At 35.8% G+C, this 18,003-nt stretch overlaps 1 protein-coding gene and 1 long non-coding RNA gene across 2 annotated transcripts; one reads left to right on the top strand and one right to left on the bottom strand.

Moving 5' to 3' along the window:
- Nucleotides 1-1,318: 1,318 nt before the first annotated feature.
- On the bottom strand, nt 1,319-9,644 carry LOC124644961. Its single transcript, XR_006986129.1, has 3 exons — nt 9,512-9,644; nt 7,273-7,371; nt 1,319-1,370 (listed from the first exon to the last, which is right to left on the bottom strand). It is a non-coding gene; the product is annotated as an uncharacterized LOC124644961 (long non-coding RNA).
- On the top strand, nt 5,863-17,566 carry LOC124644959. Its single transcript, XM_047184656.1, has 6 exons — nt 5,863-5,966; nt 11,208-11,402; nt 11,954-12,016; nt 13,951-14,085; nt 15,240-15,313; nt 16,383-17,566. The coding sequence occupies exons 1-6, from the start codon at nt 5,937-5,939 to the stop codon at nt 16,474-16,476; spliced, it is 591 nt and encodes a 196-aa protein (XP_047040612.1). The 5' UTR covers nt 5,863-5,936; the 3' UTR covers nt 16,477-17,566.
- Nucleotides 17,567-18,003: the final 437 nt, after the last annotated feature.

The raw sequence follows: 18,003 nt of genomic DNA, 5'->3' as shown, positions 1-18,003 counted from the left end.
AGCTATATTTTATGCGGTGCGAAGGTGGCAGTTGTTCTAATAAATAAATCCTGTTACTTGCTACATATTTTATGATTATTGTTTTAAATTATATGTTCTATTTTAATGGAAAATTACAAGTCTAGCCACAAAATTATTAATTGGACAATTGTCATCTGATTTACTTACTCGGCCTCGTTTTTCTTGATCTCATTTTTCTTGGCTCGTTTTTTTTATGGTCGAATTTAATTTGGATTCAAAACATTGTATTAAAAATTAAACTTAGTGAAGAAAACGAATCGCTGCAAAACCGACTCCACGTAGTCTTGTCTGCCTTACCCCTAGAGTGCAATTCAAAACCGCGTAGGCGCGGAGGGGCGAGGCGGCCTGCGAGCTGAGGCGCAGGTAGTTGAAGCGCTCGCCGCCGCGGCTGAGGCTGGCCGGCTTAGCCGGCCAGTAAGCCGAAGCTGCGGTGGTGAGCGTGAAAACCATCTGCGACGATAAGCTCGCATGGGACCGCCGGAGCCCCGCAGCGCCGGAGCCGTGACAGAAGCGATGCTTGCTGCATGTTGCATGCTTACTTCCATGCTGGGTCAATTAATATGGGATGTGTTATGTTAAAAAAATGAAATTAAATATGTTTGTATTACTTTGCCCAAAAGTTCACGGGCAATATGTATAGTGCCCGGTCAATTTGATTATTTGAATAATTATCATCAAATTGCTCTCTCATATTGGGCATTTTTCATAATGACCGGGCATTATGTATACTGCCCAATTTATCACTTGGTCCATAACATCTGCATCCAGTTGGTGTGGCATCCTTTGTACAGGCAGAAGAATCCGATCAACACTGCCAGCAGCATACAAGCGCATATTATGGACAGAAGCATATTGTTCATCTGAAGGTGTTCCGCCGTCGCTTTTGCGTGTTTGCTTGCGGCTGCAGACTGTGCAATGACCACTTGTTCTTTGCTTTGCGTTGTGCCCATGGCGTTGGTTCGTTCTTGGTTGGTGTTCTTCGTTGATATTCCAAAAATCGTAAAAATCTTGATGGACGGCCGCCAATGCAATGTCCAAAATCAACCAATATCCCGAAGTCTTGAAGATTGAGAAATATTGTAGAAATTCCATGTACATAAGTCGAAGTACTTAGTAGAAAATAGAGTCGCTATCCTGGCAGGGTCGCCATGTGGTGTGACGTACTCACGTGAATCTATGTGGCCAGCCATCCTGGTGTATCAAGTACTTACCTACTTGGTCAAGCTAAAAATCGCTTAAAACTGGGATAGATAAAGTAATGAAAGGATACCGTAATAGATAGTTAATTTTAACGTACCTGTCTAAACACGCCATGAGCCCCAGCAGAAACAATATCGCCAGTCATAGTTCTGTAAATGAGAAAATTTATTATTTTTAATAAGAACCGCGTATTGTTTGATGTTATTCGGAATTAATCGGAACTTAGTAGAGTCTCAACACCGATATTTTTATTTACCTACTTGTTTACATCAGGCAACTTGGGCCCATAGAAAATACAATACATACCTACATTACATAACTGAATATTACTATACTTATAAATCGAATACGTATAAAAGAACAATAAAAAACTGTCCAAGTGCGAGTCGGACTCGCGCACGAAGGGTTCCGTACCATCCAAACTAATATTATAAATGCGAAAGTAACTCTGTCTGTCTGTCTGTCTGTCTGTCTTTCTGTCTGTCTGTCTGTCTTTTCTTCACGCCTAAACTACTGAACCGATTTGTGTGAAATTTGGTACAGACATAGTTTGAAACTTGAGAAAGGACATAGGATAGTTTTTATTACAAAAAAAAATAAAATATTCCGGACATATAGCGCCATCTATTGGTCAAATCAAAAATCTGTTGGTAGTCACTATTCCACGCGAACGAAGTTGCGGGCAAAAGCTAGTTATTTATAAAACGGACAAAAAAATCACGTTTGTTGTATGGGAGCCCCCCAAAATATTTATTTAATTCTAGTCTTCAGTATTTGTTGTTATAGTGGCAACAAAAATACATGATCTGTGAAAATTTCATCTCTCTAACTATCACGGTTCATGAGACACGGCCTGGTGACAGACGGACGGACGGATAGAGGAGCGAAAACAATAGGGTCCCGTTTTACCCTTTGGGTACGGAACCCTAATACTCAACTAAAAATCGAGTGTTGACACGAGTAGGCGGGCTCGTGTTGCACTGCGTGGTGTCGCGTAACCTCCCGTGGAATAGCCCTAACACGACACCCTTCCGACAAAACTGTTCTTGGAACATGCCGAAATGCTGAGTTGGCACACGTAATACAAACGATTCGTGACGAAAAGTTCGTGTTGTGTCTCGGCTCTACATCTATAGTAATATTATAAAGCTGAAGAGTTTGTTTGTTTGTTTGAACGCGCTAATCTCAGGAACTACTGGTCCGATAATCCGATTTGAAAATTTCTTTCAGTGTTAGATAGCCCATTTATCGAGGAAGGCTATAGGCTACTTTTTATCCCGGTACGGGAAGTAGTTCCCACGGGAAGCGAGTGAAACCGCTGGCAGAAACTAGTACTCTATATGTAGGTGTTGTAAGCGTAAGTATATCTTGGACACCAATGACTGCCCAACAAACAAAAACGTCATATAAGGTTTAACTTATACGACATAAAGTTGGATAGCAGTCTTATAATGATAGTGAGATGACTACTAGGTCCTGTAGACGTCTTTGATTTAACTTATTAGTAGTGCGACGAATATGTCATAATAAGCTGGTCTTAGCAACGTTGATAAGACTAAACTAAACGACGTTATATTACAGTCTTAGCTAAAACGTTTTTACGACAACGCAATAGTCACACTAACGTTATAGTCTATTAAACGTTTTGAACTGACCAAATTAGGTCTTTGAAAACCTTTATATGACATCTATGTAATGTAGCAGTTGTATAAACGTTTTCACAGTGACGTTTATATAACGATCACAATCCTGTTTTACAGCGGTCAATTGGAGACTCTTAAATGACTTGGTTGTTTATTTAATACTCAAATATAACATATATATTACATGATGTACGTTTAATGTCATGCCCTAACTTTAATCAAACTTGTAGTCGCATTTAAGTCAGTTTTTGACTGTAAAACGGCTAGTCCGCTCTATTTACGGAATATTTAATTAAGTTGACTACGAAAAATTGAAGCAAAAAAAATGTGGAGTAGACTTAAACGTAGTGGAACTTTCAAAAGGAAAGTAAATCGAGATTTCCTTAATGGATCCTTGGATAACTAGCTGTCATGGCGTATTGCATGGTCTTGAAATAACCTTAATACGACTTTATGTCTTTAAAACGTCGTAAAGAGATAGGTGTGTGACAAAAGCAACAATGTCCTACATTTTTAGAAATAAAAATATTTTTATTAATAAAAATATAATCATTAAAACACAAAATTGCGAGAGGGCATGAAAATCTGAAATAAATACATATAGGTATAGTATCATAAAACTTTAATACCAAGTCGAACTAAACGGCATGAGAGACAGATACATTTATTAGCGAGATATATAAATATAAGTTAAATAACACTCATCACCTTTTATTTCCTTGTAATTTTTTATTACAAAACCACAAACCCCGTGTCACTATCAAGAAAAATGAATAAGTTTTACAGGTGTTGTTCCTTGACTCAAATAAAACGTTTTAATCATTCAAAAACGCCCTTATGACGACAATACAACAAACAAGCCGTTGTAAAGTTATGATGCGACTTCTGCGCGACGAAAGTGGTAATTCCATAACGTTCATACGACTTTTGAATGACTTAACGAAGTCAGCTTGTGACTTTTGTATGTCTGTTATACGACAATGTTGGTCATATAACTGGGGCCATTTTCGCGTTTAGTAAACGTTATTATAACGTAAGTGCGACTTAGGTATTACGATCGATGGAATTAAGATAACGTTTATTAAACTTTTAAACGACGTTAAATTGTTAGTTGGGTGTGTTTTGGATGGCACGTTAAACTGTAGGTCCCGGCTGTCATTGATCATCCTTGGCAGTCGTTACGGGTAGTCAGAAGCCAGTAAGTCTGACACCAGTCTAACCAAGGGGTATCGGGTTGCCCGGGTAACTGGGTTGAGGAGGTCAGATAGGCAGTCGCTTCTTGTAAAGCACTGGTACTCAGCTGAATCCGGTTAGACTGGAAGCCGACCCCAACATGGTTGGGAAAAAGGCTCGGAGGATGATGTAGGGGTTGATAGCGCCAACACTTGGTTGATAGTTGATAGGTTGACTGCTTCTCGTTGATATAGACGGGAAGACCGCGAAGAAATGACAAAATAACACTAACTTCTGTGACGAGAATACAATATATTGATATACTTATTGATACAAAATGATAAAGTGCAGTGATATAAAATGCGTACAGTTCTCTGTACACTATATGTAAGTATGTATCTATCTATACCTACCAATAGCTAGCACAGTACTATAATACAGCATATTTTTTGTAGTTAAGGTAAATGGTGATTTAGTCCTAACCTAGTCTAACGTTATATCCGTAAAGTTAAAATGAAACATGGTCCAATTCCTGACATCTTCACACACGAATCCCACTATTCACAAATAAATAAAGCTCATTCACTAATTCCACAAGAAAACTTCCATGACATGACATCAATGAAAAAACATTAATTAAGTAAAAGTTAATTCACTCTCCCAAGTCGTTATTTTAAGTCCTTTCAGCTCAACCTTGTTTTTTTTAAAGGAAACATTTGAAATAAGCTGGTCAGCCAATCCATCAGAAACTTCCACTTATAATTTGGTTTCCATTTTCAAAATTGAATTTCTAAGAAAAGGAACGCTTTGTGTTTTTCTAACAGTGTTAAGTGTCTACGTAAATATACGCTTATTTGGTTTGTTTTAGCTAATGACGCAGATTGCGTTAATTATTATAGGCTGACATTTAGTAAATTGACAATCGTCGGGAATAATCAGAGAGTATCCCGTTGTTATCTTTGTTTTAATCTCTCTGTTGTAAAAACTGGCAACTAATATAGAAAATTATTTGTTTCGTTTACGTTAGAAAATGGGGATACGACAGTGAATTTCTTTTTTAGGTAAGAAGTACCTAAGTACCTATATAGTTTTTTTTATTTATTTGATAGATGAAAAACTTAAATTAATATAAAATATTTATGAAAATAAGAATTTAATTTGCTTTAAGCAAGAAATAAGGAAATGATCAAAATGATTATTACCTACAACTTTATTTTCTTTACACGTAAATAATAACGAAATTATCGTAGTGGCTACGCAATCCTAGGCCGCACATTGGCTACGAATAAGCGTAGCACTTCCTACAGGATCGTAGTACCCGATAGTAAGCAAAGCAGAATCACACGCGTAATGCTTGATTTATTTTTATCAAAATACTGGATGGAAGATAAGCTTTCGTCAATTTATTGTAAAAACAAATGTAGAGCGATTATTATTAACATTGGTCGTTAATCAAAACTGTAAATGAATGGCCATTGAGTGTAATTTCAATTATAATGTATAGCAATATAACATACATATACAAACAATTGACTATTATTTCACTATAATACGTACGAAAGATGTAAACATAATGTAACATTGCGGCTATTTTTGACCCCTCCTCATATACCCTCTATTAATTACACTCTAGCCCTTCACTTATCGGCCAATTAAGACAGCTTCAGAATAAAATATGGTACTTCTATATACTTCTAAACTGCCCACTTGTGAGAACATCCACACTATTCTCATCGCAAAAACAAACCTGGATATTTAATTAAAACACTTCGACAGTTGGAAAGGATTAAGATAATGCCTGATATAAAAGAGTTTCTGCCTGGAAGAATCATTTATTAAACCGACAGTCGTGGTTCGGGAACTAGCCTCCACGAAACATTCTAAAGGAAAGATTCCAAGATGGCCGTTCGGTGTTTCATCATTCTTCAGGTAATTTTTTAAAGAGTTCTTTTTTTTTAATTTATTTAAAAATCTCTAATATGCTCGCTGTGTTGCCCTTGTACATCTACCTAGTAGGAATAGAAATAACTACATAATATTGCTTTCTGTTTTTTTTTTCATCTGAGTCTTTTTATGGACAAACTATGAAAAAATGGACACCACAGACTTAGGTTCAAATTCATTATGCCTTTGCCTACTCATTAGGTATTAGGTGCCTAGTCCAGATTATGTTTTTGCTATGCTATTTCTTGCTATGTGGAACCGTCCTAAACGATGATTTTCTGTAAAAGCTTAGTTCATTAAAAGTATTCCCCTCACTTGACGTGATTTACGTCTTTAGCTAGACCCTGACCTGACTTACCTAAAGGATGGCAGGAACGAGCGAATTGACTAGGTATTATTAGGACTGACATGTTAAGGTCCAAAGAACCAAGCATCAGTCTAACAAGATAATACAGTCTGGGTGTTGTTTTTAGGTCACTACTCAATGATTGACAAAAGCCGCAAACAATAAAAATAAACACGAACGGCTAAGCATAGAACCTCGACCTGTTTTTGAAAATTTTAAAGTATAAGTATGAAACGATTGAAAACACAATATCTGGTCAGTGGGTCGTCGTAGGGGCGGAGGCTAGAGATGTGTTAACTCTACCTCTTCAGCTTGTTAAACTATAGCAAGTTTTGGCCGCATTGTAAATACATAATGACAAATAGTATCCAAAATTTGCACCGTATGTTCTTTATCTTTCTTGTCACTATCACTCTTGACAGTGTTCGTGGTCATCACTTTAGCTTTAGCACCCGCCACCTAACTCAAAATGTTAACCATTTTCGTTGGTAGCTTGTGGTAGATGGTTTAATTGTGCTGCTTGAATTTATTATAATTACCAAACTAGCCAGTTGGGGCCCGATTCTGCTAAGTTAATGATGTCAAAATCGAATCGCAAAATAGCAGTTTTAATCCTTACCGGGCATTCTGCTACTAATATAAGACCAATCGTATTCCAATGACATTCGATTAGTTTGCGATTGGTCTGCCATTTGGTCTATACGGTAGTTTGCTCTACCATCATATTGCAATCGTAAATAATTTGCAGACAATATGATTCATTATTGATTCACAGACACGGATAAAACGTTTATTTAAAAGAAAAAATAGCGGAATGCCACATACGCTTTAATCGTAATTGAGTCGTGATCTGATCTCAGTCGGATGTGAATCGTATGTCGCTTAAGTAGAATCGCCCCCAGCAGTGGTCTCTAACTCTCTAACTCTAACTAAATTGATCCTTACCCTTCTCCCTTTTGTTGTTTTTTGAATAAACCTCCAGTCTCCGGGGCTACGTTCATTCTGAAGGTACCACTTTTAGTCCGCATCTCTGCTTTGCGGGATCTGTAACAGAAATCCTGACATTAATATCATAAATTCAAAAGTACCTAAATCGCACTACCTACCTACATATAGGTAGCTTGTACGTCAAAGTTGTTTCACCGATTTGAATTTTACCTACAAAAAATAAGACTTATTTCAAACCTCCTAAGTATGATAAATACGATGCTGAAAATCAAAATCGGTTGTCCCAAATGTCGCGCAGAAAACATACATAGGTAAATACATACTTACAAACATACAGGTCGAACTGAGGAGCTCCTTTATTAAATATGCACAGGCAGCCTTAGCCATTAGCGGGAAATGGTTCTACATAAATCTTATTCTGTACATGGATTGTTCAACAGATTATTACTTAGGTATACAATACAATCGGTTTTGGTAAACCCACTCGTGCAGATCGGTACGGCTGGTGTAATGCGTTAAATCAATTAGGTTCACACTTGCAATAAATTGTATTACATTATGTCACAAAGGTGAAGGCAAATACTCGGATTTAAATAAAAAAACGGAAAATGGAAGAGAATGACATATTGCGCCGACCCCAAGTAAAATTGGGTACAGGGCAGGAGAAAGAAGAAGAAGAAATAAAAAAAACAATAGAATCCCAACCGAGGTTATGGTGGCTTAGTTAGGAGCCTACAAAGGCTTCGTGAATACTTATCATTAAATAAAAGGTCTGCAATAAATAAATAACCTAACTATGAATTTCTTAACAACAGTGACATAAAAGTACTCATACATTCAGTAGAGAAATGAAACTTTTAATATTGAGAAGTAAATGATCATTATAGATCAGTCAAAAGTGATAACAACATATAAGTGCTATTGTAAACAAAAAAAAACGAACAAAATTTTTAATCTGTAAAATAACTAAACTTAATAACACAATAAAAGTTTTTATACCGTTTCAGAAGGTGTCCCATTTCTAGTAGCACGCACTCAATTATTCTTCAAAAAAAAAACAAATGCACAGCCAACACATTTAGAACTAAACATATTGTAACACTGCACAGCCAACACATTTTAGTCGAGAACAACACAACACTTTTGCACTATTACTGAGAATTTTTCGCAATTTCTCCACGTACGTAGTTTTAAACGTCAACGTAATCAACGTACCTATTTGAAAATCAAACGTTCCCAATGAAATAAGCGTATCTTAGCGTGAACTTCTTATCGGAAATAAATAACGTCATGTGGGTAGTACAGGAATTGTTATTATTAGGTACACCTGTTTTTATGAGACTGATTTAATGTAAGTCATAGAGTATACATAGTAACATAGATTGGTGTACGTCCAGTCTACAGACAATAAATCAGTTAAAGGCTGTTAAAAGAAATATAATTTATTTATAACGGAATCTAAAAGCCAAGATTTTTCACAAACATAAGTAGATTGATTTGCAGATTTCACGGTAACACGATTTTCATACTGATTGTCTGATTTACTAGCTGTATTCCTGCGGTTTCTTCCGTCCCGGGGGATTTTTTTCCCGTACCGTAACAAAATATAGCTTAGGTGAGTTACTTGGTTATAGTGTAGCTTGCCTTGCTTTATAAGAATTTTTCAAATCGTATTTTGGCACCAAAATTAATAAAAAAATGTTTCCTTTTCAACTTGCAATATGTTGTTTATTTATGGGTTACATAGCTGTTTTATTGACCAGGATATAATACTCCTAGGGCTAGAGTAGGAAACAGAATGATAGAATTCTATTGTGTATACAACCAGCTCTTTTATCCAACAATAAAATGTATTGTGTAGGACGGTTTTGTTAAGGTCGAATCACGTTTTTCCTTTACATTCAATACTGGTGAGTTTTGTGTCGTTTTGTACAAAATATTCAAACATATGCATATAAGTAAGGCTTTCGTAAAAAATCTTTTTGAGATCGTATACTTACCAAGTAATAGCAAATAATCAGTTTACCTAGCGCTGCAGAAGGTTTGCTTTGATACAATTGGTTCACAATTAATTTTTTATAATTCTATAAATCCATCAGCAAACAAGCAAGTCCGCGCCAGCGCAAGTCAAAAATACCATGAAAAAAAAATATTTTGGCAAACACAGTACCTACCTGCAATTCGCAATAGACTCATTTTATAAATAACACATAATTTAAATGAAAAAAAAACTCACCCTTCAAGCGGCGAGCGTAAAAAACTCACAATTTCCACTGACGACATTGAATCGAACTGAGAACTCACTAAGAACTTTGGTTCTTTTCTAATTAAATCCAATTTACGTTAGATATCACAAATAGATGCTGTTTGTAGTGAAAACAATAACAATAGCAAGGTTCCATCACCACGGTTGCTATATTGACCTAATGCGCACGAGCGTGCGAGTACGGGCCGCTTGTTACCGCAGGGTTCGACAATCGGACTCTTTCATTCACAAACATTATTACTACTGAGATTGCTGTGATACACACCGGGATGCAAGATTCAAGGACACCAATTGTTGAAGGTTTTTTTTAGACAGTTTTAATTGAAATTGTTCTGTTGCTCTATTTACTATCTATTACCACTTTATTTCGAACTCCTATTTTAGAGACGCAACAATCGATTCTCGTTTAATTTACGTAGGCTCTAATAATTGATCCCTATTTAGGATACGATGTTTATTTATTTTACTTTAGGATATTATATTTCGATACGAATTCAGAAAGGACCTGCATAAGCCTCGCGGAAATGATTTCAAATCATACCGATTTCTAATTCAAATAAATTCTAATAACATTGATTATACATACATATCAATACTAAACTTGATGTATATCTTCTTGTTGTTCCTACACAATGTTGGCAACCTCTGGGTTCCTGTGTAGTACAGCAGCAGCCGAGATCTGAACGAATGTCTGCCAATCAGAGCGCGGGACATTCGCTCGGTACTAATCAGCTGAATAAACTCTTATTTGTGTCTCGAGATGGACGCATACGCCATCTCGTCTGCCTCCCAGATCTGTTGATGGAGACGAATATGACTATCCCAAGAAAAACAATTGATACACGCGTGGGCTTGCGTCTGAAATTTTTGAAGGCGCAGTCATGCGTAGAAAAGTTATTAGTAAATTCTCTACATATTTTTACGACTACACAAATTAAATGTGAGACTGGAACAAGAATTACCGATATACTTAGTTACACATTTTCAGGTTTTTGCAGTTTAAATATAGGAGTGATCCCTTTCAAAGTAGTAACAAAGTAATTTATTCATTGTGTCCAATAGCGTCTCTGGATTGTGCCTTTTCCTATGCTATAAATATCAATCTTTGGACTAACGCTATTTTTAGAGAACATTACGTCGAACATGACCTCTTCTGGACTATTGTGCGTCTCTTAGGTACCTGTATTCTAATGGGACAGGGGCGCGATTCTACTAATTTTACTGCGACAAACGATTCACAACCGACTGAGATCCAATCACGACTCAATTACGATTGAAGCGTATGTGGCATTCTGCTATTTTTTCTTTTATAAATACACGTTTCTATGATTCAATAATGAATGATATTGTCTGCAAATTCTTTACGATTGCAATATGATTGTAGAGCAAACTACCCTATAGACCAAATGGCAGACCAATCGCAAACCAATTGAATGTCATTGGAATACGATTGGTTTTATTAGTAGCAGAATGCGCGATATGGTTAAAACTGCTATTGCGATCATATTGCGATTCGATTTCTATTCAATTTTGAGATTATTTACTTAGGAGAATCGGGCCCCAGATGTATTAGCATTGTAATATAATGGAACTTTGTAGTCGGGCTTCGATTCGGGTTTGAGTGAAAGACGGTTTGGTGGTAAATAATTGTTATTACATGTTTCAGGCGCTATGCGTGACCTTTTGCCTGGCCTATTCACAGTCAAACGAAGAAACAGCTAGAGAATTTATAGAGCATGTCCTCAGGATTCCTGACCCTGAAAAGATTCTGAACTCAGCACGTGGAAGACTTGAGAGGAGTAGACAACAAGAGATGAGACAGCGTGTTTCTTCTGACGTCGATTGTGAAGACCCCGCGGAGGTAAAGTCATAGCAGGCATAGTTCCATTAAAGGGTTACCTTATAACTGGACTACGACAACTCTTTATGCGCATGTCTTCCTGGTAGGTATTTAGCATCATAAATTGACATACTTACTCTCTAAATTGACACAATAAATGAACGTTAGTAATAATAATGCGCGGTATGAAAAAATATGCATTGATAGATGATTTATTTTTCATATCTTACCTGTTCTTTTCTCAAAGCGGTTTAAAATGTTTTTTGTTAACTTCAGGCTTCATTGACGGGCCTGCTCTTTGCCACAAAAACTTTAAAGCAGATGGTTTTTTCGTTGGTTTATGTCATCCTGCCTACCTACTATTGGTCTTTTCGCCATTCAATTCTTCATTTTATTTCTAAAATATATTGCTCTCATGAAGAAGATCATGTTACTAAAAAAAAAATGATGCTTAAAATACTCATTATGTACTCATGTCGAAATAGGGACTAAGTGTCTGTCTGCAGATTCTGTGTTAATGTCCAAAACTTTGCATTCCAATAATGCCTGTTCTCCTTTTTATATTTTTACAGTTGCTACCTGAATACACGGCATCACTCCAAGGACCTCGAGAGTTGAGGCAGCTGGGAGCACAGGTTAGTTGGTTTTTATACACCAGGAAGACTCGGCTGTGACCTCGACTTACAAGTCATACAAAAACACTAGTAGACAACAAAAAATACGAATAATTAATTAAATACAATTTTGGTAACCCGTAGCAACATCTAGTTTTTGTTAAAATGATGGAAAAATCTGAGTACGTTGTCCAAGAGTTAAAAAAAAATTACTAACTAAATAATTGTAAAACGTTTTAATTTAAAAATGAAAATGACTGAAAACCAGAAACCTCATTACTTTTACAGTACAATATTATTTCCATTGTTTCTAAACGGTACATTATCATCAATGCTCGTCACCCAGTAAAATTCTCATAAAGGCAAAAAGGTCAAGTTGCACCATGCCATTAATTTAATACAGGTTGGCTGCAGTATTAGGTCAACAACAAAATTAGTCAGCCAATTGACATTGCACTCCGCCAAGTATGAATCACACATTAAACGGTTAAAGTTGAGATTGCGATAAAATAAAATAACAATACCCATACACACTGACTATTAGGTTAAAACAATGGAGTAATAAGGATATCACAAAAGTCTGAACAATGCCTTATCTAATTCAGGAATCAAAACAAAATAAAAACTATTTTTGTATTATTCGAGAAGTGAGAAAAAAAGTCGCAAATGCTTTATAATTGTGCACTCTGACGTAAATTACGGTGGTTACAAAATAAAATGAACAAATCAAATTAAATGCTGCGATGACAATTGTTCGCTTTCAATGCGAATCTTGCATAATTGAACCATGACGTGTGTAGTCGTACCAATTGTGTACTGCAAAACCGCAGAATTTATAAAAATCCCTTTTTAATCATCTCGAACTATAAATGAAGTTATCACAACTTCATCTCAACCCAGTGTAGAAAAACGGAATAGGTATATAGATAAATCGGTAACATAGGTAGGTACTCAAATAGATGACATTTTAAGTGCAGCTCAGACAGTAATTATTAGTTTTGACAGCTATTTGTTCCTTCGTTGTATCTACTAAAGAAAGCTAATACCCGTAAGATTCACATATCTAGATGAGAGATATGTGAACATGTTAAAACGGTAACGTCTATTATATATGTATATACTTACCAACTTATCAAAATAAATGATCAAAATTAGATTGCAGATCCTACATCGGAAATTTGTATTCATATTTCTACGTAGTACGGTACGACCCGAGTATGTATCGTCGGATTAATCAATCAACTCGGTTTATTATTGCTTGATGCAGACTTCGTAATTAATAATCAAGCTTATGAGACGTAGTATCCTTTGGGCTAATTAAAAAACCAAAGTATAAGTAGTTACCTACATACTCTATTCTATAGAAAGGTAGTGTTTCGGCAGGTGCCTTCAGCATAAAACATTGTTATTCAGTCCTTGAAACATTTAAAGAAGTATATATTGGAAACAGTGCCGGAGCGTGGGGGAAGGCCAGGGGAGTAGGGGAGGGAGGGGGTCGAATAATCACAAACTAACGGGACGAGAGAAAATTTTCGGGCGGCGGACATTTCCATACACACCCAATGCGACTGTATGACTGTATGGAAACCAAATAAACTTAAAACATAACCTTAAAATGTCTGTTAGTATAAAGTTGAAGCGCTATCAATCAACCTTGTTTTATCTCAATCTTAAATAACACCAACAATTTCCAAATTATTCCACAGCTATTTTTAGACACGGTCATAATTACCCAAGTAAAGATTTATGCAATTACGCAATAATTGAGAAATAGTCGATTGTTTTGAGTTGCACGATACTGGCTTCTACGGAGTCAAGTGGTGCGTGGAAATTTACCAAAGCGTAGAGATGCATTGACCTCTACATAATATATTTTAGTTTCGGATGCAATCTTGTTTACTATCTATTTTTAACTTTAGCAATATTAATAAAATAATTTATGGTTGCTATTTCAGAAACATTACCCGATCTGTCATTTGGAAAGGAAAATTAAGAAGCTGAATACCAATGAGTATGAATACAGACCAGCTTATTACGAAGAAGTTCGTTGCACCATGTGGTCGAATGAGGATATCGGAGACACTAATGAGGTTAGTATTCATACTTACATCCAACTCTATCCCATCACATTACATAGATAATTTTGATCACCACAATCCATTTAGGGAGTTTATGATGGTTCTCAATTTAAAAAAAAAAAATTCAAATCACCAGGAGCCGCCGCTTGGCAGCCTTTCTGACTCACAAACAAGTCTTTCTTCAATTCAATTTCATCACACACTGGCGAGCACCATGTAGTCTCGATCGGTCAACTTGCTTGGTGGCAGTTGATACTCACCCACGAACTCCCTTAACTTCAAGTCTAGATTCCTCAATATAATACACGAAGAAAGTGTTCTAATAAATTGCGCTATGTCACACACACCCATGGTCACCTAGTCTACCCGTACACTGCAGAGTTGCAGACTAAACAGTCGGCTGACAATTGGCGATGGTTAGTCTTGTTTTTTTTTTGAAAATCATGCATTTAAGTAATCAAATAAATCTCCAATACATCTCCGTGCCAAAGAGGCGACTGATCAAACTATCGGCCGACTAAAAGTCTACTTTGTGCGAGTAGGCTTAATATAAAGCAAATGTCACCCAGTAATGCGAACGCAAACACTCAGATTTTTTGAGGACAAGCATTAGGTATTTTGCGTTAGAATTTTTAAACAAGGTCTTCGATGCACATTGACCTGTATTTCATATTTATTTAGTAAATAGCAGACGTGTAGGTATAATTTGTTAACTATCAATTTCTGAACTTTGGACTGCGTTTAGCGAAAAATTTGCATCGGGAATCGGGTCAATATGACGGAACCTTCTCAGTGCATATACTTTCGCTACAAATGTGTAGTTACTACTTCCTATGGTTGAAAAAGCTGTGGAGTTTGCATAATGAAAATAACTGCAAAATTGGTATAGTTTTGACTCTAATATAACCGATGAGCAACATTTCCTTTTGCACTATCTGCCGAAGTGTACTTCACACAGTCAATGGTGTAGTACGTTCAGGCCATGTAACTTTTCAATTCATAGATTAGCAATATGTGTCTATTCGCATCTGATGTTCAGGTACTTAATGTCGAGAAGTTTTTCTTGTCCGAAGTTCGCTACTAAAAAGTTATGAATGAAACTCTACCTATTGTAAATAAATCGAAACAAAATCTATATTTGAACTTTGCTCTATGATTCCTTTCAGATATGTTCAAGCCTCGGGTTTGCCTGTGTGCAGTGGAACAAAACTATCCACCTGACTAGAAGACGATACAATAGGTTTGTATTTTAAATAGGCATTCTATATTTAAGTATAATATTAATATTTAAATACACTTGGAATAAGCGGGTGGAAAATCGGAATGCTTTGTTTTCGTACGGTTAGCCTTCTTCCAAAGAAGAACCTTCCTTCCTTCTAAAGAAGTCTATTTTTAGTCAATAGACGTCAATCATATAAAGCCCTTATGTGTTTTCGTAGCAAGAGGAGCACATTGCATTAATAGACTGCAAGCAAGTCACTGTCACGTGTATTGCCGACTGACAAAACTATTAAACAAACAATCGACAACTCTGATTGAATAATATTCGTTGACAACTCGTGAACTACTGAATAAGGGTGCATCTACACGGTACATGCGCAGCGCAGGTTACATGCATTTTAAAAACGTGCGGGCTCAGCGACTCGCGTATGTACCAACGCAAAATAAGCACCCGAGTGCTCTTGTCACTTGTCACTTGCGCATGTTAACTTGCTCCAGCTACATGCACCGTGTAGACGCACTCTTAGGTATACGATGTAATGCAAATAAAAATTTAGCGTGCATTGTTAATATAACTACTTAGATTTTGGTAATAGGAAATTTGTTATTGCCTGTTTCGGCGACGTTTACACGGAGACAATAATTTTGATGGCGGATCTGATTTTTGCAGCATTTACTTATGGTTTAGTCAGAATATCACTTATACGTATGAGTTCGCAAGTGCGCCAGTGGTTTGATGATCTGGTATTGATTAACCCGTAGTCCTTCAGAAATCTTAACTCAGTGGTCTCTTCATAATATTTAACATTATTATATTAAGAAAAAAAAAAACACCATAATATACACAAAAAAACGTATGAGCAAATGTACTTTTAATTGCTACTAAATGAAGGATATTACAAAAATAATTAAGAGTCACCTCATCTTTTCAAAATGCGACTGTTTACGTACTTACTTATGAAAATGCTGTCTTTTACGTCAAGGTTTTTTTTATATTATTTTGCATCTTATATTTTAAGGTTTTAATTAAAAATATTTTTCTTAATTAATTAGCGACGAATAACACACATCATATTTTATTTTTACAGCGATTGTTGGGAAACCAGCACCATGGTGATACCAGCGGGTTGCGAGTGTATGTGGCCAGTACATCGGCTCGGAGACATGAACCTTCGAGTTTAAGCCAACTGAAGACAGAATCTCCCGTCCCAAGAACCACTAGATTTCCAATTAGATTTATCCTAAAAATATATAGCCGTCAACCATTTTGAGGCCCAATTTCATCGGCAATATAAACGTCAGTTGTCTTAAAAAAAATATTAGGTAAACCTGTGAATTTTCAGGTTTAAGTTTCAAAGTAAAAAGTCGTTTTCAGAAAAACGATTGAGTGTGTTGTTGGTGAAGTTGGACCTAAGTTACACAAAATAATCTGTAGTTTAAGAGCATTTATTCTAGTCATGAAAGGTTTCAGTTTTTATCAATTTTATTTCTTAATCTTAATAATCATTACCTAGATATAAAACTATTTATTTTGATAAATTATACAAGGAGTTTAAAGCTATGTGAGACAGATTATATACATTATACGTTATTATGTACCTATTATTTTTGATTGTACCAATTTCTTGACTGCTTTAGATAAATAAAAAATGTGTACTTACTGGCACCATTCATGTTCAGGTTTGAGCTCGAGACGACACACTGTATCATGTTATATAGTAATTAAATCTATAGCCATTTATATACCTACTTATGATCATAAAGTACTTAACTAAATATGACAATCGGTTACTATCACATTATATACCTACTTGCCAAGCCCAACATATCAAATTTTTTTACACAATATACCTACTCTTGTCATTTGAAAATATTGTATCCTTTAATGGTTATGAAGAACCTATAAAAGTTAAGTACTAAGCAGGTTAACGCCAATAATGCATTTATTTTTAGATAATGAGAAAAGTTGAAGTTGATTTCATACATGACAGACAAATGCAAACCTTTTGCTAACACCAAGCGTTATAATTTATAAGCGGTTACTGACTGCGAAAGAATTTTCTTTCAGGCTACATCTATCAAAGAACTTATAATTATTATAACTTATAAAAAATATTATTGATTCTTTGATCGATTTAGCCTCAACCTGTTAGTAATGTAAGCATGCTTAATTAAAATGTACAGTAGGATAAGCAAAATACAAAAAAAATATTATCCTGTACTTACTTATATCATAAGTCAATGTTACACGTTAATTAAAAACTAACGATCATATGCTATGTTTTATTTCTTTAAAATATCTTAAACCATTAAATATTATTTTCGAAATAGGTCCAGCGTCTTCGCTACTCTAGCAAAAAAAAATATTTTAGAAAAACGTACCTGTGTTGTCTAACTTAAGAATATATAACGCCCTTATATCATTCTAAGTTGTATGTAAGTACTCTTTTTTTTCGTAACAACCAATTTGAAAACCCTAACCCAAACTAAGATAAAAAAGAAGTATTTTCTACGTCCAACTCTCCCACAACAAACCGGAATGGGAAAAAAACATTGATTATTCAATGCGTACGCCCTTGCAGTTACGGTGTTTAACGTTTGTTTGGTTCTCAAAGCCATTAACACGTGTAAGTTCAATATTAACTCAAGCTCCCGATTTGTGGTCCTAAGCATAGCGGCCACATTGACGTCGCTCGCTCTATGCTTTTT

Source organism: Helicoverpa zea, chromosome 31 (genome assembly GCF_022581195.2).
Source record: "Helicoverpa zea isolate HzStark_Cry1AcR chromosome 31, ilHelZeax1.1, whole genome shotgun sequence".
In the NCBI taxonomy this organism is placed as follows: Eukaryota; Metazoa; Arthropoda; class Insecta; order Lepidoptera; family Noctuidae; genus Helicoverpa; species Helicoverpa zea.
The sequence above is the reverse complement of the archived record's forward strand: the minus strand, read 5'-3'. Positions and strand labels throughout refer to the sequence as shown.

What these genes read in the sequence shown, in the direction of transcription:
- LOC124644959 (XM_047184656.1), top strand. Translation starts at nt 5,937, where the DNA reads ATGGCCGTTCGGTGTTTCATCATTCTTCAG. An exon ending in GGTGTTTCATCATTCTTCAG is followed by an intron (nt 5,967 to 11,207) that starts GTAATTTTTTAA and finishes TACATGTTTCAG; the next exon opens with GCGCTATGCGTGACCTTTTG. An exon ending in ATTGTGAAGACCCCGCGGAG is followed by an intron (nt 11,403 to 11,953) that starts GTAAAGTCATAG and finishes ATATTTTTACAG; the next exon opens with TTGCTACCTGAATACACGGC.